The sequence below is a fragment of the Trichechus manatus genome, unplaced genomic scaffold (assembly GCF_000243295.1).
Source record: "Trichechus manatus latirostris isolate Lorelei unplaced genomic scaffold, TriManLat1.0 scaffold00153, whole genome shotgun sequence".
NCBI lineage: Eukaryota > Metazoa > Chordata > Mammalia > Sirenia > Trichechidae > Trichechus > Trichechus manatus.
Window position 1 is genome coordinate 6150633 of NW_004444089.1, and position 25949 is coordinate 6176581.

Below are 25949 nucleotides of genomic sequence, written 5' to 3' on the forward strand. Positions count from 1 at the left end.
CCCTTCATTCATATTCTAAACTGACTTCTAATCACATTTATTATTTAAGATCAACACAGTGTCAAATTCAGAAATATGTATAAAATTTATTTAAATTGTACTAAAGAAACGTAGGAAAAGTATTGAACTCCTGTGACTGAAATGTCAAGGTTTAAATGCTAAATAGATCTCTGACCAGATTCCAAATGCACGATCCTAGTTCCCTTCTACAGCATTGTAATGCTATTCCTGCTACAAAAAACATCATTTTTTCCAGAAAAGTAAAACATAACCTCATTATGCCCTTAGATGTTATCAGGTGTTCTTGGTTTAGTTTTTAGCTTTACCATGAAGACACTTAGAATTTAGATTTCAAAGGTTTTTATGTTCGAATGTTTTACAACTAAAGAATATGTTAAAGATAAATGAACATTTTATGTATATTTTGCCCAAAAACACTATAGGTAAAATCTGCTAATTTGAGGGCACGTTTTCTCCAATATTACCAGCTTCGTGATTACAGTCTGAGTGTGTCTTTAGAGGTTTGCAAACTCTAGATTCTACATAAACGTTTACCCAGTGAAATATAGTAGTCAGTGTGCTTTGCCAGTATATCCTTAATGTCCATGTTCTTGTCACTAAAGAAGTTGGGTTCAGGAATTAAGAAAAAAAGAAAGAAAGAAATTTGATACTGCCTTACGTGTATTCACCACAGCGGGATTAGAATTCATCGTAAATGTTGCATCTTTTGTTTTCCGTTTCTTTCCTGCAGGAGTGTGGTGGTGCCTGTGAAGAAGCCCCCTCCTGGGAGTCTAGCGGTGAACACCGTAGGAACCACCCCTGCTGGAGGCGGCCTGTCCACAGGCAGTACCTCTAACATATTCGCTGCCACTGGAGCTACACCAAAAAGTATGATTAATACAACAGGTATCGTCCTTATATATTTTTGTGATGCCGCATCTTTTTCTTTCTGTTTTCTATATCTTCATTTTTCTGCTTATTTGATCTTAAAAAGTAAAGTTCCCTGATCATTTAAGATTGTCTTAAACTTTAAGAGGGTTGTGCTTTATGTTAGTGTTTTTCGGAACTCGTCCGTAGTTCCAGGGTGCCTTTGTCAGTGGCCATTTTAGAGGACTCTGTTGTTTTGTTTCGAGGCTTTTGAAAACGCAGAGTGCTCTTTACTCTCAGAGTGAAATCTGGATAGTGGGACACGTTTGGGGAGCAAAAGCCAAAGATGATTTAAACACTCAAGTTTAATATGTGAACATCAGTGAGTTGTATCAGGAGTAGCAAAGTGCACTGAGAATGTTTGTGGAAGAGGATGGATTTGGTGACATTTACTGGCTGCATCCTAATGTGTATTCTCTGCGAAATCCCCTACGGGAAGGCACAGCTCCTCTGAGATCCTTGACAATAAGCAGAGCCTCAACTTGATCAAATGTGAACCAGTGGCACTGAATTAATTTACACACTTAGATTACAGTTGTGTTCAATTTGTTGTCCAACTTTTCCTAATGATTCTAGGAACAGAAAATTCCAAATCACAACAAATTTTAAAAGCCTGAATGAGATAACCTTTTTTTTTAAATTTCCAGAAAATGTTCCTGTTGGTTATTAGCTAAATAAATCCTTACCCAGATCTTTGTGATTCCATTTTAGGTATTTATACAACGCAAGATGATCCCAGACTTTTCTTCCCTGACTATAATAGTCTTCTCTTCTCCAAACTGTATAGCCTTGAACTTTTCCATCTATTTCATGACTTAGAATCTTCCCACTTTCATTGATTTTGTAGCTCTTCTTTGTGCTTTCTGTATCTATCTTGTTTATCACACCACCTGAGTCTGAAATATCATGAACAAGGCATTTATGGGGTTGTTGTAAGTAGAATGTACTCTATCAAGCATATTTATTTTAGCATATAACTATCATCAGTAACATTGTGTTAAAGAAGAAAACATCTTTGGTTTATCTAAATTATACACGAGTATTTATATCTGACTTGCCTGAAGACTTTATATAAAGTCTTTCTTTCCAGGTTACAATCTTGTTCTTTACGTCCATTCTGCTTTCTAGAAGGAGGAATAATAGTTACTCTTTTTACTGAAGTACATACTCCAAAAGTTTAAGGTTTTTAAAATATGGCAGTGTAGTTGGAAAAAACAAACAAACCCTGTATTTGTTTTTGTTTATTAAAGAACTTCTTATTTTTGTTACAAGGTAGGTAAATGAAACATTAAATCAGCACCTTTTTATCTTTGTGTGAGACAAGTGATGATGCTTCCTTCTATTTTTTGTATGAAGATTAATAGACACACGAAGTGACATCAGCAAAAGAAGAGTGTTAGTGTGAGTGTGTAATAGTACAAGGAAATAGAAAATGTGAGTAAGAAACAGCCTTCTTAGAAACTCACACACACATGCATATATATATACATGTACACATGCAGAACTGTGGGCCAGATGTCCAGTTTATTTGTTGACAGATGGATGCTGTATAAATCGGTGGTGGAAATACTGCTGAGCAATTCAGTTTTATGGGAAATAATACAAGATATAATAGTATCTAGGAACACTAGATGTCCCTCAACTGCACAACTATTTAATATACTTAACCTGGTGTATTATAGAAAGATCTTTTCTAAAATGGCATCTTCACACCTTTGTGGAAAACTCCTTATTTTAAAATCAGGTAGAGTTACACTCATTAAAGCCCCTTTTAAGCAGTCATTTTATCAAAAGGAGCAATTGATGCCACAGTGTCACAAATTTAGGCTCAGACAATTTATTGTAAATTATATCTTAGGTGACAAAAATGAAAAAATTTATAACAGCAACAAAAAGGGATGAATTTTCAACATCTAAATTTGCTTTGTTTTATTAGTCTCATTTTTTCCAAAATTATTTTCATTTGTTGATGTCTTTTATTTGTACCCCATTTGTAACATGTACTTTTGTAGATTAACATAAGTAAATTTTAATGCAACAAGCTGTTATTTATATTTTTAAAGAGTTATTAGTATACTAATGGCCAAATAATTAATTGTCAAATTCCGTTTTGAAATTCAGATGAGTAATTACTTTCAGAATCAGGAAGTAACGATGTAATTAAAATTATTTTGTTAAATAAAATTTATGTTTCAGGCTGACATTGTTGTCTTGGGAACAGGTGCTGTGGATTCAGGGTCCTCCTCCTCTTCCTCCTCTTCTAGTTTTGTGAACGGCGCCACCAGCAAAAACCTCCCAGCTGTGCAGACCGTCGCCCCCATGCCGGAAGATTCAGCTGAGAACACGAGGTGCGCACAGCTGTTCTGCTACTCATTTTATGCTCTCTCTTTCCTAGTGAAACAGTGTGCAATAGATACACAGGTACAGTTAAGAATTCTTGAGAATGTCGATGGATTATGCTTTTTGAGACTGCATTTTATAAGTAACTGTTTTGCTTTTTTCTTTTCTAAATCAGTGAGTGTTGTTATGTTTCAGAGTCTAAACTGAGAGGTCTTGAGTGCTTTTCATACGCTGACCTCCGTAGAACTGTAAGCCATTATTGTACCATGAATGTTAGGACTTCCAAAAAAGGTTAAAAACGTGTTCAAATAGTAACAACATAAAACTGGGCATTTGTGAGGTGGTGATGAAAGTTTAAAATATACACTTTTTAAATGAGTCAGTGCCCCAGTAAGTTATGTACCTCACGTAACTGGAGCTCTACTAGCCAAACATTATCTCATCTTTGGTGATCAGTAGATAAAAATAGTTTGTAGTAGCACATCAAAGAGCGTTCCTGGAAGAAGGTGGCCCACATTCTTGGCGTTAAATTATACAAGTCGTGTGCACACGTTTGTGTGTGTGCGTGCCTGCGCGTGTGTGTATGTAGTTACATGTTTAATTGGAGTAGAACACAAATACAGAGAAGTACACACATCGCTAGTGTAAAAGCCAACTGAAAGAATGAACACACTCGTTACCCTCACCCAAGTCAAGTTCCATTTTATTCTGGACTGTATTTACGTACACACCCCAGGAGTCCCACCTTATGCCCCGTCCTAGTCACTAGCCCTGTTCCTCTTTAAATTCACTACCCTGACTTTTAATACTAGATTAGTTTTGTCTTTTTTGAATTTTATGTAAATGAAATTATATATTATGTATTCTTTTGTTTCTGGCACCTTTTGCTATAAGTTGTGTTTATTAGATTCATCCATGTTGCATGTAGCAATGGTTTATTTTTATTCCATTGTGTGTGTTTACTACAATATATTAACCCGTTCTGTGATGATGGGCATTTGGAACTTTCCAGTTTTTAGCTGTTACAAGTAGCTGCTATGAACCTTCTTGTGCATGTCTGTTGGGACCCTGTATGTATTAATGAGTATCTGTTGGGTAAATAACTAGGAGTGGAATTGCTGATTCAGACGAATTTGTGCATGTTCAGATATACTAAATAATGTCAAATGGTTTTCCAAAGTGGTTCAAGTTTCCTAATCTACCAGCAGAATACAAAATGTTCCTCTTGCTCCTTGTCTTTGACAATACTTAATACTGTCAGTCTTATTTGTTCTGGTCATCTGGTGAAAGTGTAGTGGTATTCCATCGTAGTTTAATTTGCTTTTCTCTGCTGATTAAAGAGATTGAGCATCTTTTTTGTATATTTATTGGTCTTTTGGTTATCCTTTTTTGGGATTTTCCTTGAGATCTTTTGCCCTTTTTTAAACATTAGGTTGTCTTTTTCTTATAAATTTATAGAAGTTCTTTATGCCTTTTGAAAATGAGCCCTTTGATAATTATATGTCATGCGTATATCTTCTGCCATTCTGTGGCTTTTCTTATCATTATTTGTGTGGTGTGTTTTGATAGTCAGATGTTGTCCATTTGAATGAAATTCAATTTATCAATTTTTTGTTAGCACTTTCTGTATTTTGTGGAAGAAATGTTTGTCTGCATTTTCTATGGTTCTCTCTGGTTGCTTTATTTTTTGCTTGTATATTTCTATGTATAATCCTTCTGGAATTGATTTTATGAATGTTATTAGTAGGAGTCTGATGGCTGCCAAGGTGACCCAGTACTGTTTATCCGGAAGACTGTTCTTCCTCCAGGTTCTGCCACCTTTGTCATCAGACAACCCTCCATGTATACTTAATTCTGTTGTGGGACTCCACTCTGACCATTTGTCTGTCTGTCCTTGTGCCACACTGTCATTAGCATTAGGCTTAATAAAGATCAAAATCTGGTTGAGTAAAGTCTCCCACCTTGTTCTTTTTGTGTTTTCGGTGAAGGTTTGCACAGCAGTTTAGGTTCACATTCAACAATTTCTACACAAATTGTTCAGTGACATTGGTTACATTCTTCACAATGTGTGAACATTCTCATTATTTCCATTCTGGTTCTTTCGTTTCCTTTAATCTAGTTTCCCTGTCCCCTTACATTCTCACGTTTGTTTTAAAATAATTGTTGACTGTTTGGTTTCATATAGGTGATTTTTCAAAGGAGCACAGTACTTACAGGTGATATTTGTCATTTTTTTAGCCAGTTTGTTATTTAGCTACAAGGTAACCTCAGGGGTAGTTTCGATTTCATGTTTGAAGAGTATCTCAGGGCAATAGTCTTGGGGAGTCCTCAGGTATCAACCAGTCCACTAGGCCTGGATTTTTGTTTGTTTGTTTTTAAGAATTTAGTTAGGTTCCACATTTTTCTCCCATTCTGTCAGTGTCCATCTGTTGTGGCCCTGATCACAATGGTGGGTAGTGGTAGCCAGGCACCATCTAGTTCTTCTGGTCTCAGGGTAGCTGAGGCCACGGTGTGTGTAGACTATTTGTCCTGAAGACTAGTTTCTTCTTTGAGTCTTTGGTTTCCTTCCTTCTCTTTTGCTCTGGACGAGTAGAGACCAATAGTTGTGTCTTGACTTCTCGCAAACTTTTAACACTCCAGACACTACTCACCAAACTAGGATGTAGAACATAACTTTATGAACTATATTATGCCAGTTAACCATGATGACCCATTTGGGATATTCTTGATGTTTTGCACTTCCACTTAAATTTGAGAATTACTTTGTTAAAAACATTTTAAAAAACTTGCTGGAGTTTTGACAAGCAGTGCATCAGATTTATAGACAGATTACAACTGGAGTTATATTGTATCTGTAGATCTTTGATAATATTGTGACTACCAAAATATGAATTTTATATATTCCCTTTATTTCTTTAGTTTGTCCTAAATTATTTCCAGTAATGATTTTTTTGTTTTCTGTGCAGAAGTCTTGCATGTTTTTATTAGGTTTATTCTTAGCAATTTATATTTTCTATTGTGTTTTTTTTTATCCTTAAGTTGTTTAAGTTCAATAAAAGACACATTTTGATGAAATTTAAATTTAAGTTACCAATTATGTGCTAGAAGCAAGACAAAAAAAGAGTACATACAGTGTGATCCCATTATCTGAAATCATATTGAATGCAAACCAACTCATCTTGAAAGAAAGCAGATTACTGATTACCTGAGTTCAGAGCATGTCAGTTATACAGCTGAAAAAGAAAAAAATTCCAAATATGTGTTGGTTGTGTATAGAAAGACAACTCATTTCTGTAGATTGACTTTGTACCCTGCAACCTCCTGAGTTCACTTAATTCTAGTAACCTTTTGGTAGAGTGTTTAGAATTTTCTAAACCCATTTAGTAGTTCTAATACTTTCTGTATGAAGTTTGCTTATTATTTTCTATGTGGAGCATATTGTTGCTTATAGGATTAGTGCTATCTATCTTTGAATGTTTGAGAGAATTCAGTAGAGCAGCCATCTATGTCTGGAATTTTCTTTAGGAAAAGTTTTTAATTACAAATTCATTTTTTAATAGATGAGTTTCTGTTCAGACTTCCTACTCCTTTTTGTATCACTTCGGCCATTTGTGTCTTGAGGGAGTAGTCTCATTATCCCCATTGTCAGGTTTGTTGACATAAAGCTGTTGATAATATTTCCTTATTATTTTAAAATACGTGTAGAATCTCTAATAATGTTCCCTCTTCCATTCCTGATTTAGTCAGTATTCATGTTTTTTATATTAACGATTATCAGAACAAAACAAAAACCAAACCCATTTCCCACTCGTAGCGACCCTACTGGACAAAGTAGAACTGCCCCATAGGGTTTCCAAGGAGTGGCTGGTGGATCTGAACTGCCAGCCTTTTGGTTAGCAGCCGAATGCTTAACCACTGCACCACCAGGGCTCCGATTATCAGAGTAGCTATTGATTTTTCAGAATTATTATTTTTTTTCCGAAAAGCCAGCTATCGCATCTGTAATTTTTTTTTTTAATTACATTGAATTTTGCTCTTATTATACCCTTCTAGTTACTTTGGGTTTATTTTTCTCTTTCTAGAGTCTTAGGATGGATCAGTTGCCCAGAAACTGCATCCCATGGGCCAATCCCCCTGCCATTTCTATCTGTCAGTATAGTTTTATTGGGATAGAGCCAGGCCTTTTTATTTGGGTATGCCTGTGACTGCTTTTGCAGAGTTGAGTAGATATCACAGAGATCATGTAGCCTGAAAAGCCTGAAATATTTACTACCTTGCCCTTTCCAGAAAAAGTTTGCCAACCCTTGTCCTAGATCATTGATTTTAGACCTTTCTTCTTTTCTAATATGAGCAAATAAAGCACAAGTTTTTCCCCTAACCACTGTTTAGAAGTCCTGGTGGTGCAGTGGTTACAGCACTCGGCTGCTGAGGTCACTGATTTGAACCCACCAGCCGTTCCATGGGAGAAAAACCTGGCGATCTGCTTCCGTAAGGATTTACAGCCTTGGAAACCCTATGGGGGCAGTTCTGTTGTGTCCTTACAGGGTCACTGTGAGTCAGAATCAACTCAATGGCAATGGGTTTAAGCATTGTTTTAGCTTTATCCTACAAAAAAAAAAAAAAAAAACCCATAGGGTTTCCAAGGAGCGGCTGGTAGATTTGAACTGCTGACCTTTTGGTTAGCAGCCAAGCTCTTAACCACTGTGCCACCAGGGCCCCATCTATGAAGATAGGTTCTTTTAATTAACATGCATTCAATTCAAAATGTTTTCTTTGTGATGTGGAAGCTGCTTTATCTCTTGAAGAGTTTGTGTCCGATTGGTTTTTGTGCATGTGTGTATTTTCCCGTGAAATACATGGTAGACTTTACAAGTGAGGAAATCGGATCCTGGATCTTTTCTTTTGGGTTGGTTTTTTTAATTAAAAATTTGATTTAATATTATTACTTATGTTTTTTATTTCTTCTTGTGTCAGTGTTGGTAGGTTCTCTTGGCATAAAGTAGTTCATAATATTCTCTTATTATTCTTTTAACACTCACATCATCTGTGTTGGGCTCCCTCTTTATTCCAGATATTCTTTATTTGAGTATGTTTTCTTCTTTTCTTTTTTTTTTCCTTCTCTTTTTTTTGTTTTCTTCTTTTCTTGATAAATCTTGACAATGGTTAATAAAATATTTTTCATTTTGTTAAATAAACTGTTGATGGTTTTTGTTAATGGAGAGATTTTTTTAAATGGTCTTCTAGTATGATTGTGGATTTTTCTACTTTAGCTTGTAATCCAATTTATGCTTTACATATTTTGGCTGAATATCATTAAAACCCATTGCTGTCAAGTCGATTCCAACTCATAACAACCCTATAGGGCAGAGTAGAACTGCCCTGTAGGGTTTCCAAGGAGTGGCTAGTGGATTTGAACTGCTGACCTTTTGGTTAGCAGCTGAGCCTTTAACCACTGTGCTACCAGGGCTCCAGATATCATTAGCTATATATAAGCCTTCAGTATGGATTACACCTCAACATAAAGAAAACAAAAATCCTCACAACTGGACCAATAAGCAACATCGTGATAAATGGAGAAAAGATTGAAGTTGTCAAGCATTTCATTTTACTTGGATCCACAATCAACACCCATGGAAGCAGCAGTCAGGAAATCAAAAGATGCATTACACTGGGCAAATCTGCTGCAAAACACCTCTTTAAAGTGTTAAAAAGCAAAGATGTCACCATAAAGACTAAGGTGCACCTGACCCAAGCCATTGTGTTTTCAATCGCTGCATATCCATGCAAAAGTTGGATGATGAATAAGGAAGACAGAAGAACTGAAGCATCTCACATCTGATTGATGGCACCTCACAATAACAGAACTGCCCGATAGAGTTTCCAAGGTTGTAATCTTTACAGAAGCAGACAGCCGCATCTATCTCCCAAGGACTCGCTGGGTGACTTCAAACCATGACCTTTGAGTTAGTAGCCAAGCACTTAACCACTGTGCAACCAGGACTCCTTATTTAAATATGCGGTGTTGGTTTATCATAATATTCGATCAAGTATAAGCATTGAAAAAGGCTTAATTTTTTTAAATTACTGCTTTCAACTGGATTATGCCAAGTTCACTTTTTATGCCCTTTTATTACAACATGGCAAACTTAATTTTCTTATAATTTTCAAATTATGAAAAGCTCTGTCACGTGTAGTTTAAATTCTAATAACTCATACAATTCAACCTCTTTATTAAGATTTTAATAGTTATTCTTTTGATTTCATTTTTAAAAACTTATATATATCTTTGTATATAAAGCAGATTTTTCTTAGAAACCGTATCATTTGGCCTTGTTTTTTTTTTTAATTCAGTTTGATAATATCTGTATTTCAATTGATACTTCTAGACTATTTATATTTCATGTAATTATTGGTATGATTAGATTAAAATCTACCATCTTGCTAGTAGCAACAGTACATTGCTACAGTTTTTGCTCTGGAAAGTTAGTTATCTTAGAACAATTAAAGAAATAAAATTCGTTTTTAAATGATATTTTATTGCATTTTTGGTGAAGGTTACACAGAAGTTTAGTTCCCGTTCAACAATTTCTATACAAATTTTTCGGTGACATTGGTTACGTGCTTTACAATGCATGAACATTCTCATTATTTCCATTCTGGGCGTTTTATTTCCATTAATCTAGTTTCCCTGCCCCCTTACATTCTCATGTTTGTTTTAAAGTAATTGTTGAATTAAAATTAATTTTATGTTGTCCTTCATTTATACTATTTCCACCACTTCTTATTTCTTTGTATAGATCCAAGTTTTTGTCTGGTTTCATATTCTACTTGAAGAACTTTCTTTAAAAAATATTTGTAGTGCAGGTAGGCTACATGAATTCTCTCGGTTTTTGTCTGTCTGACAAAGTCTTATTTCACCTTCCTTTATGAAACATTGTCTTGGCTACGTAGACTGTAACTGTGGGCTGACATTTTGTTGTTGTTTTGCTACTTTCAATGTCCAGTTCTTTGCTTTCTGACTTGCACGGTTTCTGAAGAGAAGCCAGTCCTTGTTTCTCTTTATGTGTCTTTATTCACTCTTGCCGTCTTCAAATGTTCTGTTAATATTTGGTTTTCAGTAGTTTATTATGACATGTTTAGGTTTTTAATTTTTTTTTTCTTTATTGCTCGTTTCTTCTTCGTTTTTTAATCCTGCCTAGTGTTTTCTGAGCATCTTGCATCCATGTGTTGGTGCCTTTCATTTTTTTGGAAAATTCTCATTCAATATCTCCTCACATATTTCTTCTGCCCTGTCTACTCTCTCTTCTTATATTGGTTTTCTATTGCTGCCATAACAAATTAGCACAAACTTCCCAGCTTAAAAACAACATCCATTTATTATCTCACAGTTCTGTAGGTTATAAGTCCAACACAGGTCACACGGGGTAAAAACCAAGGTTTTGGCAGGGCTGCATTCCTTACAGGAATCTCTGGAAGATAATCTGCTTCCAGCTTGATTCTGGTTGTTGGCAGAATTCAGATCCCTGTGGCTGTGGGACTGGTGTCCTGGCTTTCTCGCCAGCTGTCAGGCAAGGATGGCCCTTAGTCCTTAGAGGCCTTTCTCCAGTCCTCTCACGTGGCCTCCTGCATTCAGAACCAGCGTCTGTGTGTCAGATTCTTCTCATGTGGAATCTCTGGCTTCCCTTTCTGCCACATGTCTTAGTCCGTCCTTTTCTGCCACACTTCTCTGACTCCCGCCTGAGAAAATTCTCTGCTCTAAGGGCTATGTGATTGCGCTGGGCCCGCTTAGATAAGTCAGGGTAATCTCCCTGTTCTGAGGTCCATATCCTTCATTTCCCTTGCCAAGTCCCTGTCTTAGTCATCTAATGCGGCTATAACAGAAATACCACGAGTGGATGGCTTTAACAAAGAGAAATTTAATCTCTCACAGTCTAGGAGGTTAAAAGTCTGAATTCAGGGTGCCAGCTCCAGGGGAAGGCTTTCTTTCTCTGATGGCTCTGGGGGAAGTGCCTTGTCATCAGTTTTCCCCTGGTCTAGGGTTGCTATGAATCAGAATCTACTCGATGGCAACGGGTTTGGTTTGGGGTTTTTTTAAGGAACTTCTCCATGCAAGGACCCCAGGTCCAAAGGACGCACCCACTCCTGGTTCTTCATTCTTTGTGGTAGGGGGTTCCTCTCTTCTCTGCCAGATACTCTCTTTTATGTCTCAAAAGTGATTGACTCAAGATGCACCCTAATCCTGTAGATCTGTAGATTGAGTCCTGTCTTATTAACATAACTGCCTCTAATCCTGCCTCATTAACATCATAGAGGTAGGATTTACAACACAGAGGAAAATCACGTCAGATCACAAAATGGTGGACAACCAAACAGTACTGGGAATCATGGCCTAGCCAAGTTGATACACATTTTGAGGCGGTCACAAGTCAATCCTTAACAGTCCCTTTTCCATGTAATGTAACCTATTTGCAAGGTTCCAGGAGTTATGGTGTGGTCATCTTTGGGGGACCATTATTTGGCATACCACACTTCTTCTGGGATTCCCATCACATTTATATGAGACTACTTGATATAGTCCATAGCTCTCGAAAGCTCTTTTAAAAATATATTCTTTGTTTATCTCTTTGTTTTAGTTTGTCTGTTTTTTATTGATTTACCGTCAAGTTCACAGGTTCTTTCCTGGGCTTTATTCGGTCTGTTGATGAGCCCAGTGAAGACATTCTTCATCTCTGTTACTGTATTTTTCATTTCTAGCCTTGTTTCTTTCTTAGAGTTTTCTAGTTTCTGCTACAATCTGTTCATGCATATTGTTCACCTTTTCAACTAGTGTGTTAACTATCAGTTGTTGTTGGTTGCAGTGGAGTTGATTCCAACCCGTGGTGACTTCATGCGCGCAGACTATAACTGACTGTGCTCCATACGGTTTACAAGGGCTGATTTTTCCGAAGTAGATCCCTAGACCTTTCTTCTGAGGCACCTCTAGGTGTACTCGACCCTCCAACTTTTTGGTTAACAGTTAAGAGCATTAATCATTTGTACCACCCAGGGACAAACCAAACCCACTGCCAGCTGATAATCTGTGGTTTTGCTGTCATAATACTCTCCTAGTCTTTTCTTTTTAATCCGTGTTTACTTAAGCAAATCAGTTCACTTACCTATATCCACATTCCTGATTTACATAAAAGCATTCAATTAATAAAAATCTAGGAGCCCTGGTGGTGCAGTGGTTAATTGCTCAACTGCTAACCCAAAGGTTGGCTGTTCAAACCCACCAGCCACTTTGTGGGAGGAAGTTGTGACAGTCTGCCTCCGTAAAGATTACAGCCTTGGAAACCCTATGGGGCAGTTCTGCCTTGTCCTGTAGGGTAGCTATGAGTCAGAATCAACTGAAAGGCAACAGATCTATTTTTTGTTTTTAATAAAAATCTACCATGGAATTCACTAGTGTAATGATTTCTTTCATATCCAAACTCTATCGTTTAGGTGCATTGCTTGAGGGTATGTTATTATTTATTTTGATTCTAGATTTCATTATTATATCTATCCATTCATTCATATGATTTAAGAAATAGATGAAGAAATTTAATCTGCCAAATCAAATTAAGAGTTTATTTATGACATTATGCAGAGGACCAGAAGAATATAAAAAAATCAAAATAAAAAGTAAATAAAAAATGAAACTTTATGAAGCAGCAGAAACATAAAGAAGTTTATTAAAAGAACTTGTAATATAGGCAGTATCCTAAATGAAAGTAGAATTATTATGTTTTTCTAGAATTCTACAACATGTAACACTGGGAAAAAAATAACTTCTATGAACCCTATTTGTAAAGAGAATTATTTGGAGAACAGCAGAATAAATCTCTCCTTTTTCCACTGATTCATGTAATTACAGTTGTCATCCTTGGGTATGTCTGGAGTCCAGTTGCATTTGGCAAGAACTGATCATTTTAGTTAGGATTTTTCATACACTATTTTGTCCCATGGGCTAATTATATTTCTATTAATATAAATTCCTTAGAATTACAAGTGAGAGGGACTTCCTTAAATACAGGAAAAAGCAAACTTAATGTTTTTTAAACTATAATAATAAAGTCTCGTATTTAAAGTGTTTTTAATCCAGTCATCAGAACTCTATAAGGTTCTATCTGAAGCAGTATTATTTCCTTGGAATGTTTGTTTTTCTGGAGCCGGTCATTTGGCTAAAATCATTGATGAATTTCCCGGGTTGCAACAGTAATTCTCTTAATCAAATTCTCTTTTGTAAATGGGTTTACATTTAGTCTGAAGAAAAATTGCCTAAGTCGAAACAGTCACCAACCAAGCATCATAACACACTGTTAGTGAGACTGAGGGAGAAGGTGGGGAAAAAAGCGTGGAGAGGGGAGAGAGGAACTAGTGGCTTGGGAGAACTCATTTCAGCCTAGAATTGATGAATTCTCTACTTAGCAGCCAAGAACCTTGCCATGTATTAAGGAGTTACGAGAGTGTGAGATCACAATCCCCACTCAAGTCTGTGAAGGGCAGAGTCCACATCTAGCTGTGTATCACTTGTATGCAACAAGTGTTTTTGGCTAAAGGAATGTTTTTTGAATAAATGAAAATAAACTTTCAAAAGAAAACTGAAATATTAATAGTCTTTTCCTTAAAGTCATAAAATCTGCTTATTTTTCTTACAAAATCATTTGCCAGACCATAAATTGTTTTCTTCTCGTGGTTTATATGTTCTGTGTTTATTTTGAAGAGAGAAATTCGTTTATTTTTATAGGACGTAAGGCCAAGGAGTTCTCCCTTATTAACTTCTTTTCTTTTTTTTTTTTTTAACAAGTTAATAAATATCTTTCTCAAGTATGCCTTGGAATTGGGATAAAGGAATTTTAAATTGATTTTCTGAGATTAGAACTGAAATAACAACATCAGCAATTTTTTTGTAACTGATGGTTATTTGCTAGGTTATAGAGGAACGTCTTAAGACAAGGTGTATGTTTGTAACATTTCTCCTGAGAATTTAAATGGTGTAAAAATAAGTATCACACACTTTGTACAGTGTTTACTCTCCTTTGAAATAGGGAGGAGTCCATAAATATTAACCAGAAAATTGTCTTTTTTCCTCACTGTAAAAAGTGATAATGAAACTTTTTCACTTAGAATATTGTGTGGTTGTTTGGTAGAGAAGTTTGGTAGTGTAATTTGATAATGGTTTTTTGTACTGAAAATCTTTGGTCTCTTGCTGTGCAGAAATACTGAGTTACATTGTATGCTCCCTATTAAAACTAAAACCAACCGTTTGCCATCGAGTCGATTCTGACTCCTAGTGGTTGCAGAATGAAAATATGATATGCAAGAGTGATATTTAATATTATATTAAGCTTTATGAAAAAATAATTGTAGAAAAATCTTATCACAAGGAATCACTCAGTGTTCTGAGAAATGCCCGTTTCATTCAATGCCCTCATGTCAAGGCAGTGCATATGTATTTTTTCACACACACACAATCAGCTGCTCAGGTTAATTGAAGTTTTTATTTGACATTTAATTTAATCACCAAGAACAGTATTTATTCACCTGTGAAGCCTCTAAATCATACCAAACCAAAAAACCAAACCTGTTGCCATGGAGTCAATTCCAACGCATAGTCAACTTCTAGGACAGGGTAGAACTGCCCCATAGAGCTTCCAAGGAGCACCTGGTGGATTCGAACTGCCGACCTTTTGGTTAGCAACCATAGTTCTTAACCACTATGCCAGCAGGGTTTCCCTAAATCTTACAGAAACCTGTAAAATAGGGAGAAAGAAAAAATCCCAAACTGAGAGTAAAATATTCCTGACTTTGATTAGATTACAGTATATTAAATCCAGCAGTTTACCTATGATGTGAACCTCCCTGAATCTAGAATTCTCCTGAATTATTTTAGTGATTAATCTTAACTAACAATGAGTGTTCCTGCTTTCATCAGAACTCAGCTACAGAGACTATTAGTAATAATTATGTTTGGACTTTTCTCCTCTTCCTAGGTTCTTACCATTCTTTTCTTTTTTGTTGTTATTGGGTGCTGACGGGTTGAGTTGATTCTGGCTCATAGTGGCCCCCTCTAGGACAGAGTAGACTTGCCCCAGAGGGCTTCCTAGGCTGTAATCTTTACAAGAGCAGATCACCAGGTCTTTATCCCACGGAGCGGCTGGTGGTTTCTAACCACCAGTCTTTCAGTTAGCAGCCAAGTGCTTAACCACTGCGCCACCAGGGCTGCTTGGGGGTTCATTTACCGTTATGACATTGTATTGATTTTGTTGTTATAAATCATCAGAGTCACAATCTCTAAGAGTAAATACGGGATGTGTTTTATTCACAGTCACAGTCACATGAGCTAGGTTATTGGGCTCTGATTGTGTGCCAGGCACTTTCTAAGCACTTTACATGCAGTGAATCCTTTAATCCTCACTGGGTAAGCTATAGGAATATCTTCATTTCACAAGCATAGGGAGTCTAACTAATGTGCCCCGGTCGCCTAGCTAGCACATGACAGAACTAGGAGTCCAGTTCAAGCTCTTCCTCTAAAGCACTCACTTTTAGGGAAGATAGATCTGTTACCAAATTATTCATTTGCCTGAGCAGCAGCATTTTCTTCACTCACTTTTTTTTTTCTTTTCCATGTACTACTCAGTGTATTTTCAAGAGTATCAAACAGGACTTAACGTAAACCATATAACTTAAAATTCAGTAGTGATCGACAAATACTTGTACAGACAACAACAGATACATGGACCAGTGGAGCAGAATTCAGAACCCAGATGTAAATCCATCCATCTATGGTCACCTGATCTTCGACAAGGGCCCAGAGTCCATCAAATGTGGAAAAGACAATCGTTTTAACAAATGGTGCTGGCGAAACTGGATATCCATCTGCAAAAAAAAGAAACAGGACCCGTACCTCACACCATATACAAAAACTAATTCAAAATGGATCAAAGACCTAAATATAAAGCCCAAAATGATAAAGTTCATAGAAGAAAAGATAGTATCAACACTATAGACCCTAATACAGGGCATTAACAGGATACAAACCATAACCAACAAAACACAAACTCTAGAAGATAAGCTAGATAACTGAGATCTTCTAAAAATTAAACACTTATGCTCATCAAAAGACTTCACCAAAAGAGAACCTACAGACTAGGAAAAAAATTTTGGACATTGTAAGTCAGACAAAGGTCTAATGTCTAAAATCTACAAGAAAATCCAACGCCTCTACAACAAAAAGACAAATAATCCAATTAAAAAATGGGCAAAGGAATTGAACAGACACTTCACCAAAGAAGACATTCAGGCGGCCAACAGACACATGAGGAAATGCTCTGGATCACTAGCTGTTAGAGAAATGCAAATTAAAACCACAATGAGATACCATCTCACCCTGGCATTACTGGAACAAATCAATAAAACTGGAAATAACAAATGTTGGAGAGACTGCGGGGATATTGGAACTCTTATGCACTGCTGGTGGGAATGCATAATGATGCATCCACTTTGGAAAATGATATGGCACTTCCTTAGAAAGCTAGAAATAGAAATACCATACGATCCAGCAATCCCACTCCTAGGAATGTATCCTAGAGAAATTAAGAGCTGTCACACGAATAGATAACTGCATACCCATGTTCATTGCAGCAGTGTTCACAACAGCAAAAAGATGGAAACAACCTAGATGCCCATCAACAGATGAATGGATAAACAAACTATGGTACATACACACAATGGAGTATTAAACCCAAAAAAACCAAACCCATTGCCGTCGAGTCAATTCTGACTCATAGTGACCCTATAGGGAAGAGTAGAACTGCCCCATAGGGTTTCCAAGGCGCACCTGGTGGATTCGAACTGCTGACCTTTTGGTTAGCAGCCGTAGCACTTAACCACTACGCCACCAGGGTTTCCGGTGGAGTGTTATGCAACGATAAAGGACAATGGTGAATCCATGAAGCATCTCATAACATGGATGAAACTGGAAGACATTATGCTGAATGAAATAAGTCAACCACAAAAAGACAAATATTGTATGACACCACTGCTGTAGAAACTCATGACAAAGTTTACACACAATAAGAAACAATCTTTGATGGTTACGAGGGATGGGAGGGGTGGGGAGGGAAATACTAAATGGACAACAGATAAGTGGTAACTTTGGTGAAGGGTAAGACATTACACAATACTGGGGAAGCCAGCACAGCTTGTACAAGGAGAGGCCATGAAAGCTCCATAGACACATCCAAACTCCCTGAGGGACCGAATTGCTGGGCAGAGGACTGTAGGGACCATGGTCACGGGGAACATCTAGCTCAATTGACAGAACATAGTTTATAAAGAAAATGTTCTACATTCTACCTTGGTGAGTAGCATCTGGGGTCTTAAAAGCCTGTGAGCAGCCATCTAAGATACTCCACCAGTCTCACCCCTTCGGGAGCAAGGGAGAATGAAGAAAACAAGATACAAGGAAAAGATTAGTCCAAAGGACTAACGGACCACAGCTACCACGGCCTCCACCAGACTGAGTCCAGTACAACTGGATGGTGCCCGGCTACCACCGCTGACTGCCCTGACAGGGATCACAACAGAGGGTCCCAGACAGAGCTGGAGAAAAATGTAGAATAAAATCCTAACTCACAAAAAAAGACCAGACTTACTGGCCTGACAGAGACTGGAGAAACCTGGAGCGTATGGCCCCCTGGACACCCTTTTAGCTCAGTAATGAAGTCACTCCCGAGGTTCGCCTTTCAGCCAAAGATTAGACAGCCCCATAAAACAAAACGAGACTAATGGGACACAACAGTCCAGGGACAAGGACTAGAAGGCAGGAGGGGACAGGAAAGCTGGTAATAAGGAACCCAAGGTTGAGAAGGGACAATGTTGACATGTCATGGAGTTGTTAACCAATGTCATAATACAATGTGTACTGTTTAATGAGAAACTATTTGTTCTGTAAACCTTCATCTAAAGTACAATAATAAATAAATAAATAATTGTACAGGATTGGTAAATAAAAGCAAATGGTCTGATGGGATGGAAAATGCCTGTTTTGGCAAAGCATTTTATTCACAGAATTCCAGTTTTTCTCTTAGATGTTCAGCTTTCCGGGGAATTCTTCCTTGAGAGCAAAGGTTAATTCTTATTATCTGGCACAGAGACCCATGCAGTGGGAGTTCAGAGCATTTTCTTGGATGGCTAGGCGGGCGGACAAAGAAGGCATGCGAGAACAACTTTCCCTGAAGCTCTTCGAGCTGAGAACGTGGACTGTGGCCTCGACAGGGCTCAGCAGTGCACTTCCTTGTCACAGCATAGAGTCGTTCTAGTTTAGCTGCCGACTTTTGAGTAGTCTCATAACTGAATGTAAAATTGTTCAGGGTGTCCTTTCTACATGAAGCTTGTTATTATTTCCTGGGCTAATATTAGACTTCTGTGACTTTTAAAGATTTTCATTTACGTGTAAAGTTTATTTGACATTTTATATTGAATATTTATTAGTCTTTATGTCTTAATTTCCACAGCATCACTGCAAAACTTGAAAGAGCTTTAGAAAAAGTTGCTCCTCTTCTTCGTGAAATCTTTGTAGACTTTGCCCCATTCCTGTCCCGCACACTGCTGGGCAGCCATGGACAGGAGCTGTTGATAGAAGGTATGATTTCTGTCTCCATTCTCGTCGTTTTAGTTTCCGTAACGTGTCTGTTAATCAGGGCTGATTTGTGCTTCTGAGGGAGTATGTATTGCTAAAAGAATGTGAAGACATTGCTACCAGAAATTGTAGTAAGATCTTCAATATATAGTCTCCACCTATTGGTTTTTTAAAATAACACGTTTGCCGGCTATGCCAATAGCAGAGCGGAGAACTTGGAACAGGTGGTGGAGTGGGAGGCTCTGGTCTTGTCACCCCGTGTCCCGGGGTGTGGCTACCAGGCAGTGGTCTCTGATAGCTGCCTCTCACTGGATGGTCCATGCTTCTTCAAACGATTTTCTTGTTCCCAAAAAATGTGAAATATGAGAATCCTTAATTGAGAAAACACTAACATGTAGAGAAATACCCAACTGTGAATTGATGAAGCTGTAATCTTATACTCAACAGCAGCTTAAATGGGATGAGGGGGCAAAGAAGCTAAATTAACTATTGAGAAATTTTAATTTATGTACCTGTACGAGGAGAGTGGCTTTGAAAAAATATGTTTATCTGAAGTCTTATTTCTTTAAAAAAAAAACATTTCCTTTTATGTGTATTCCTGAGCCCCTGAAAGGGATAATCAATATCCAGATGATCTGTGAGAAACACAGGCTTCTGGTGGCCTTTCTGGCAGTCCTTGGATCTAGCAGCCCTGTGCACTTTTTGCTTTTCCCTCTGCATGTACTGTACAAGCCAGGAAGTTTGCCTGTGCCTGGTCTGTCACGGGGTCAGTTGTTCTACACCATCTCCTTCTGTTAGGGGAGACAGTAATGGTTTATCACTCGGCCTCTGGAAGCCGAGTGAGTTTGAATCCTACTTCTGCTGCTTTTCTAACTCTGTGACCTTGTGTCTTAGCTTGCTGTGCGTGAGACGGAGCCCCTGGCGGCAGCTTCCCGACAGCTCTCAGAGCAGTGGCTCATAGTGAGCTGCTCGTTTTTCAGACACACTGAGTTCCTGCTGCTTGTCCAGTACTGTCTTAGGCACTTGGGATAGATGTGCAGATACCAGGCAAAGATCCTTGCCTTTATGCCGCTTGCAGTCTAGCAATGAGAGACAGGAAATAAACAGTAAACGTAAATAATTAAGTTACATAGCATGTTAGAAGGTGCTGAGTGCAATGGGAAAGGCTGAGTACAGCGTAGGGGGTTAGGACCCCAGGAGTGGCAGGGTCGGTGCAGTTTTTACAAAGGGGGGTCAGGTAGGAGGTCAGGACCCCGGGAGTGGCAGGGTGGGTTCAGTTTCACAAAGCGGGGTCAGACATGGTGGTTAGGACCCCAGGAGTGGCAGGGTCGGTGCAGTTTCACAAAGGAGGGGTCAGGGAGAAGTTAAGTTTGTGCAGAGATTGAAGGAGGTAAGCCGTGCAGCTGACTAGGGAAGAGTGTTGTCAGCAGCAGAAGCAATGAGTGTGTGGCCTCACGTCCTTGGTGGGTCAGTGACCTTACTACCTGTCACCCCAGAAGAGGCTGGATGCCACTGTGACGTGGGTGGAGCAGAGTGAACCAATGGGAGAGAAGTTGAAGACTGGGTCAAGGGAGGTCATGGGTGTCAAGTCCCAGAGGGCTGGGTAGTGCATTGTAATGACTTTGACTTGAACTAGTGGGGACATCATTCTGGGTGCCACTGTCCTCGCTGTTGTTATCACCTCCACCAAAGATCAGGACTCTGAGAAGAATCACATAGCCTTAAAGCAACCCGAAAATGAACTTTAAAAGTTCTTGGGAACTTAGAAACCATTCCTTGGCCACAGACTGTGTCTGTAACTTGAATAGGCTTGTTTTGGATGTAGGCAATTGGTTACACAAAGCTGTGCATTTACTGGTTTGTTCAAAAAAGAAGAAAGCAGATGCTTTTGCATGTTATGTGCCACGATGAAAAGGCATGACTGTTACCTTCAAGGAGCTTGATGGGAAAACAGACACAAACACTGGTAATTAAAATACAATATGATACATGCTGCAGCAGGTATGAAAGTGTATATAGGGTGCGGTGGGAAGTGCGACTGGGTGGTTCACTGTTTGCTTCTCAGTGGACCTACCTTCTGCACTGGGCCTGCCCCTAAAGCCACTCCCTCACCTCTAGAAGGACATACATTTTTGACAGGACAGTTTGTATACCCTGCTACTGCTTAACTCCATCATAGCTCAACACAGCCTTCCGAGTTCCAGACAGACTCTGAGTTACCCAGACCGGCCGTCTCCAGCCAGATTCTCCATTGATGCTTCCAGTTCAGTTCATCCAGTTTGAATTCATCTTTTCCTTCACAGTTGCTTTTTCTCCTAAATTTATTTATTTTGCTGTTAACATCTCCATTAATGGAAACATTTGAGGTAGAAATTTGATTTTTCTTTAACTCTTCTCTCCCTCAATTTCTATATTTATAATTACTTGGTAAACATTAATTATTTCTGAAAATAATGGTGATTTGGAGCCTTCTTCTTCAAATATTCGTAATATTGTATTGTTAATATTATATTAAGCCCTGCTTTAAAACTTTCCACGGTAGCATACGTATTATGCTGGCTGAACAAGGGACCCATAGTGATGTGTTCCAGAGAGGACTAGGCTATCAGCTGGTTTGCTATAACTTCCTTTTGGTGTTTTAAAATTCCTTTGAGTTCCTTATAATTGGATGCCGCTGAGAAAGAAGAATGCTTGTCAGTTAAATTTCCATCTTCATGCTTTTCTATAACGTGTTACTTTTATAATATAAGAGAAAAAGTTCCAATAAACATTATTGAAAAAACAAATCTTAAATGTTTCTTCATTCTCTAGAAAAGACTTTTTTTTTGGTGGTTATTTATGTATATCTTGCTCCTTTTCCTAAAATGATTTGAATATATTTACAGAAATTCATAAACAGTGATCAAAGCATACTAAAATAAAATAAGGAATAAAGTCAGTGATATCTAACAAATGGATCCCTAACTGTTAGTAAAACTGGGTTACAAATTCTGCACTAAGTTGCCTGGCAGGCAAAGCAAAGCAGAAATTATGGGAAGTTATGACTCACATCATTTGTTCCTAAGTGACTGTTAGGGTCTAAGGAGCTAATCTCACATAACTTTTTAACTACTCTATTTTGGTCAGAATTCCAAATGTGTAGCCCCCTTTTCTAGAGTTTTCCATGGCCAGACATCCCAACTGTCTCTTATTTATTTCTTCCAAGCATTGCAGAGAGAAAATAAGAGAAATGGCTGGATAGTTGAGACCTGTTTTCTCTGGGATCCCTAACTTCACCTAAAATATTCTAAATTGAGTTGAAAGAGCATATCTTTTATACCAGTGCATCCAGGCGAACCTGGATATTTTTTTAAAAGTGACTGGGATAAAATGAAATATTAGAACAAGTTAAATATTGAACATTCACTGTGTGTTCCACTGGAAGAATGTAATTTTATAACTTTCTTACATTCAAAAGAATTTAATATATCCTATTTTTGAAACTATGTGGATGTAATGTTTATGTACTTCTTACTTTTTTATGTTAAGATGACTTTGTTATAAAATGACGATAGTGGATGCTATAAGTTTAGGTTTTCTGTTTTGTTTTTAAAAACTATTACTTGGCAAAATAAAAACTTGACAACCCTAATGGTAGTACTCCAAATTTTTGCTAGCCTATAAAATCTAAAAATCTAGAAACGACTCCTGAGTAACAGAACAACATTTAGTACCCCTCACAATCACTCCCCAGACTTAACTAGTCTCTAACCTCTCGCTACAGAAAACCAAAAACCAAACCAGTTCTGTCCAGTCATCTCCAACTCATGGTGACCCCATGTGTGTCAGAGTAGAACTGTGCTCCGTAGGGTTTTCAACAGCTGATTTTTTTGGGAAGTAGATCACCAGGCCTTTCTTTTGGGGCACCTCTGAGTGGTCACGAACCACCAACCTTTTGATTAGCAGTCAGGCACTTAACCATTTGTGCTACCCAGAGATTCCCTTGCTGCAGAAGATATTCTTCAAACCTGCAAGCGCCTGAAGTATTATCACATTTCTTTGCTTTTGCACAACTCTTCCCTCTGCCCCAAATCCTTTTCTTTTCTACTGTCCTGAAAATTCTACTCATTCTCTGTATCCTGTTTCAAACTCCTAAGGCCAAACTAATGCCTTTTCTTCTGTGTTCTTGTGGCATTTTATTTATACAATATGAATAAAATTATTTCCCATTGTAAATCGGAAATATTTATTGTTTATATTACCAGTGCTTAGCTAGATTCTGATATGTAATAAATATTCAGCGTTTTTTTTTTTTTTTTATTAATAGAACATTGTTTTTGTTACTGCTCATTTTTTGTAGCGGTAAATCTTGAAAATAAGAGAAGAGAGGTAAAATTTTGTGTTCTTTGGTGAGAGTTCTCAACATTTATCAGTCACCACACCCTTGAGTTTCTACTACACTCATTCAGAGTCCATTCTGGGTCTTTGTCCCAGTGTAGAAACCTATGTTCCTTCATAGTCTCGTCCTTGTCCGTGTGCTCTTGCTCATTCTTTCTTTTTCCCTCTTCCTCTCATTTACCCTCTTTCTCTAATTCATACACTTTTCTCTCCCTTGACAAAAACTGTCAGACTGTTGTGAAGAATGCGGGACATTTACACGGTAACAAAATCTTTACCCCAAGCTATATTTTTGTTTAAGAAATAGTATTTATGATTACTAAATATCACTGCTTTGAACTTCATCATGTATGTTTATGGTAAGAACAAAGCTCGATTTAGATAATTGAAGACACTTTAATATCCTAAGAGAGAGAGAGCAAACTTCTCTTTATTTAAAGTAATCATAAAATATATATTTAAAAGGAATTTTATTTTATGTTTTATATTCAGTTTTCCTTGATGCACACATGTATACTTTTACATTTTTTTTGTTGTTGTTGTTATAGAATAATTCATTTTTGGTAGTTTTTATTCTCTATGCCCTTTAAAATACAAGTTAAAATAATGTCCTTTTATTTGCTTAAATTGCTTATCACTTTTATTAGTCAATTTGTGTTATATTTATTATTTTATGATTCTGGAGAACTTTAGTTCACATCTTATTAGGTAACTCATTAATAGTAGCTATTTTTTATTTAGCTTTTTTAGAATATCCAGCATACATGTAATGAGTTTCCAAAGAAGAAAACCAATGCAAAGAACAGAAAAATAGTAAGAACGATAGCTCTAAGATAACTTCCTGAAATTTAAAAAAAAAAAAAAAATTGAAAAAATATTTTGAAAAAGCACAATGAATACCTGAGAAAATCCATTCAGATAATCAGTATTGAAAGTTACTCTAGTAAAATTACTGGAGTTTAAAGAATAGGAAAAAAATATTGGGATACCTATGCAAAAATACAAAATCAGATGGTCATCAAAATTTTGACAGCCATAGTGTGTGCCAAAAGATAATGGCAGAGGATATTTGAGACCATCAAGGGATGAAAATCTGAGCCAGACTGAGTTTCACGTAGAGACTGCAGACAAACTGTTAACATGCCAGAACTCAGGGAACAATATTCATATGAGTCCTGCCTGAGGAATGTCCTATAGGAGAGATGTCAACATAAGACTAATGGAAACCATCAAATACAGATGTACTTGTTCCTGTTGCCATCAAGTCCATTCCAACTCATAGCAACACTATAGGATAGAGAAGAACTGCCCCGTAGGGTTTCCAGGGAGCGGCTGGTGGATGCAAACTGGTGAGCTTTTGGTTAGATGCCGTAGTTCCTAACCACTGCACCACCAGGGCTCCAGATGTACTTGTAGAATACTGAATGAGGGCTATAAAGGAGAGAGTATAGAGTGTAATGGCTGTCTGCTATATTATAAAACTACAGGATAAGGGGGCAGTAATTATATTGGTGGTGGCATTACTGGTATTTTCATGAAACTAATAATCAACAGAAGTTTGTCTGGGTTACAGAAAAAAATCCTGTCAATCAGTAAGAATAACACAGCCCTGTAGAATAACGGACAAAAGACAAGTCTAGCTAATTTGCAGGTGAGGGAAATAGAGTGGCCAATAAACACGTTTTTAAAAAAATTCAACCTTATTTGTAATCAGGCAAATTAAGAGTAAAACCAAAATAAAACAATTTAACACCTATCCAATTGACACAAAGTTTAAATTTAAACACAATGTATTGGTAAGGTGATGGAACAATAAGCACTTCTATTGGGAGTATAAATTAATACAATCATTTTGAAGAATGATTTTGCATTATTTTATAAAGTTGAATTTGTAAAGTTAAATTGACCCAGTGATTTCATTTCTAGGTATATACCTTCAAGAAATTTTTGCATATGTGCACAAGCAGATATATATATACACACACATATATATTTAATGTTTATAACAATAGTATTTTTAATATGAAAGATAATTTTGAGTAAGGAAGTAAATGTAGAGAAGAGTGGACAAATAAATGGAATGGTCATACAAGGCAACGCAATAAGTAAAACAAAAACAATAATTCAATATAGTAGTAAAAATGAAATTTCACAAACATAATATTAAGCAGAAAAGCTTAACTCATGAAGATGATGCTGTATCATGTTCAGGGATACATTCATATTTGGTAAAAGTATAAAAATGAGAGTTGTTGTTTTTAGGTGCCATCAAGTCGGTTCCGATTTATAGCGACCGTGTGTAACAACAAAACACTGCCCAGTCCCGCGCCATCGCCACAGTGGTTGCTGTGTTTGAGCTCATTGTTGCAGCCACTGTTTCAATCCATCTCCTTGAGGGTCTTCCTCTTTTTCACTGACCCTCTGCTTTACCAAGCATGATGTCCCTCTCCAGAGACTGGTCCCTCCCGGTAACAAGTCTGATGTATGTGAGACAAAGTCTCACCATCCTCGAATTCTAAGGAGCATTCTGGCTGTACTTCTTCCAAGACAAATTTGTTCGTTCTTTTGGCAGTCCATGGTATATTCAGTATTCTTCTCCAACACTGTTCTTTTGGCAGTCCATGGTATATTCGGTGTTCTT

General features: G+C 37.4%; 1 protein-coding gene across 1 annotated transcript in view; it reads left to right on the forward strand.

Moving 5' to 3' along the window:
- NBEA (neurobeachin) overlaps positions 1 to 25949 on the forward strand; it is a 685423-nt gene that overhangs the window by 228704 nt on the left and 430770 nt on the right. The window contains exons 30-32 of the mRNA XM_023740363.1: positions 752 to 906; positions 3149 to 3275; positions 18807 to 18934. Coding sequence (XP_023596131.1) covers positions 752 to 906; positions 3149 to 3275; positions 18807 to 18934 — 410 coding nt within the window. The remainder of the gene's footprint in view (positions 1 to 751; positions 907 to 3148; positions 3276 to 18806; positions 18935 to 25949) is intronic.